The sequence below is a fragment of the Penaeus vannamei genome, chromosome 13 (genome assembly GCF_042767895.1).
Source record: "Penaeus vannamei isolate JL-2024 chromosome 13, ASM4276789v1, whole genome shotgun sequence".
In the NCBI taxonomy this organism is placed as follows: Eukaryota; Metazoa; Arthropoda; class Malacostraca; order Decapoda; family Penaeidae; genus Penaeus; species Penaeus vannamei.
In genome coordinates this window covers 20,038,312-20,040,811 of record NC_091561.1, presented here as the reverse complement: position 1 = coordinate 20,040,811, position 2,500 = coordinate 20,038,312, and the positions used below count along the sequence as shown (strand labels likewise).

Here is a 2,500-nt window from a genome sequence, read left to right as displayed (position 1 = left end):
AGAGAGAGAGAGAGAGAGAGAGAGAGAGAGAGAGAGAGAGAGAGAGAGAGAGAGAGAGAGAGAGAGAGAGAGAGAGAGAGAGAGAGAGAGAGAGAGAGAGAGAGAGACAGGGGGGGGGGCGAATTCAGGTTAATCAACTCATGTATATTTCACCTTTCTCCCACCAAAACTCAGCAATAAACAGCCATGAATAGGAACTTCGTGAGCCTGGCCGTGGCGTCCCTGTTGGCCCTGGGCGCCATCTCGCCGCCGGAGACCGAGGCCGCAGCCGTCGCCGAGCCCGAGCCTTGTTGTGGTCGCTTCGCCGCCGGTGCGCTCGGCTTCGCTGGGGTGAGTTCGACTTCGAGTTCGGAGTAAAAAAAATCTTTTTGCCATTACTATCGCTGAACACTACATTAACATTTTGAAACCCTACCCCTCGAGTCTGACTAGATTTCAAGACAATAATTCAAGACTTGGAATATTTGATCTTGCTTAGTAATGTAAGTAATTTACAGTTCCTTATCCTAGTCTTGTCTAAAAAAAAAAAAAAAAAAAAAAAAAAAAAAAAAAAAAAATCCACATGCTCAATGGCTCCATAAAGATTTTAGTCGTAACTGCTTATACAAAATCATATTTGCATTATAAGCTCTTTTTATGTGTTGCTGTCTGCCCTTCATCCAGAACATCTACACTTTACTAAGTACATGAAATAGCTCAAAACATACAGGATTTCAAATATATGTAAGTATGACCTAAATCTCCTCTTTAGGGCTACCTCATAGGCCACCACCGCCATGGATGTGGAGGATGTGGCGGAGGATGCGGATGGTGCGGAGGTGGATGGTATGGGCGCAAGAGGAGGAGTCTCGATGAGGTGATGGATGAGGACACCTTGGAAGAGATGTACTGGAAGGTAAGGCACTTTGGTGTGTGTGTGTGTGTGTGTGTGTGTGTGTGTGTGTGTGTGTGTGTGTGTGTGTGTGTGTGTGTGTGTGTGTGTGTGTGTGTGTGTGTGTGTGTGTGTGTGTGTGAGAGAGAGAGAGAGAGAGAGAGAGAGAGAGAGAGAGAGAGAGAGAGAGAGAGAGAGAGAGAGAGAGAGAGAGAGATCCGTAATTTTAAATGTTTGTATATTACCGGTTTGACAGACAAGAAAAAAATCTACACAGAACCTTTAACATAATTGGTTCGAACCATTTGTCTCATTTATTCATATAATTTTGAGATAATCTGCTAAGTACTTCTGAGAACAGAATGCGAATTTCCTAGAAGCTAATTTCCCTGTTTCCCTCGAGATCGCGTCGAAGGACAGCGACCAGTGCGGCCTCCGCCTGGTGTGCGAGTTGGCGCAGAAGGACCCGCGGGAGCTGGACGACGACGAGATCGTGGTCCTGCTGCCCTACAGGTAATTAGAAAGGGACCGATAGTTGGTAGAGATCGAAGTAAACGACCTGCGAGGAATAGCTTCAGGGACTTTCATAACTTATAAATGATATTTCTTAGGCAAGTAAGCCACGGCTAAAGAAATTTTAAAGTTAATCATATGGCCGGGTTAATGGATTGTTCTCATTCTTACAAATCGTCTCAACAAAGAAAATTGAAACTTTGAAGAATCTTTCGTTTAGAACAGAATCAGGAGAATGTTAGCACCAGTCTTAAAAAGCAGTTCCAATAACGCGGGGAATCTACAAGATTTTTTTAACAAAAGAGAAATCCATTGCCACTTCTCAAAGCGTGGTTGAAATTCAGGCTTATTATCTCTGTGAATATATTTCTTCTCCTAAAATGACCCTCACACATCACCTCCAGAGGGCGCGAGGAGAGCGACGAGGCCACCTCCTTCGGCAAATACGACAAGGCGGTGTGGCACGGGCAGGAGGGCAACCCTTGCCACAAGATCTACCCTCTGTGCGTCTTCCCCAACGCGGAGATCATGCTGCACCTCCGGGCCAACCGCACCCTGGCGCTGGACTAAGCTCTGTGGCTCCGTGGAAGGGCTGGAAAGGTCGCTGGTTGATGACGCTTTCATCTGTTCCTTCGGCGAAATTGCTTTCTGCTCTCTTTCATTTTGGATTTGATCTGAGAGCATTGTCCTTTAGAAATGATTTGTTATAATTCTCTTTTTTCCGTCTTCTGTTTTGTTTGAATAAATTTCTGCATTTGAAATGATGTTCCTATCTCCTTTGCTTTAAGAAGGTGGTTTAGCAAGCACCTGGGAAATAACAATAATAATATTGGTTAACACGCATCGATCTATGTATCTATACACATATGTATATATAGGTGTATATATATGCATATATATATATATATATATACATATATATATATATAATATATATATAATAAATATCTATATCTATATCTATATGAGACACAGCCTGGTGGGCAAGACTGCTCTCTGTGAAGCGAGCCAAGTGCCCATATAGTCTGAGTTGGCGGTAACCAAATGTACAAGTAACAGTTCTTGTACCAGCCTCATAGTGTAACCATTAACTGGACACGTGGTCTTGCTTACTGT

General features: G+C 43.6%; 1 protein-coding gene across 1 annotated transcript in view; it reads left to right on the top strand.

Moving 5' to 3' along the window:
• Positions 1–2,145, top strand: part of LOC113802039 (uncharacterized) — a 2,414-nt gene extending 269 nt beyond the window's left edge. Inside the window, exons 2-5 of the mRNA XM_027352516.2 lie at positions 175–330; positions 752–895; positions 1,275–1,384; positions 1,789–2,145. Coding sequence (XP_027208317.1) covers positions 187–330; positions 752–895; positions 1,275–1,384; positions 1,789–1,954 — 564 coding nt within the window. The 5' untranslated portion in view covers positions 175–186 and the 3' untranslated portion in view covers positions 1,955–2,145. The remainder of the gene's footprint in view (positions 1–174; positions 331–751; positions 896–1,274; positions 1,385–1,788) is intronic.
• Positions 2,146–2,500: the final 355 nt, after the last annotated feature.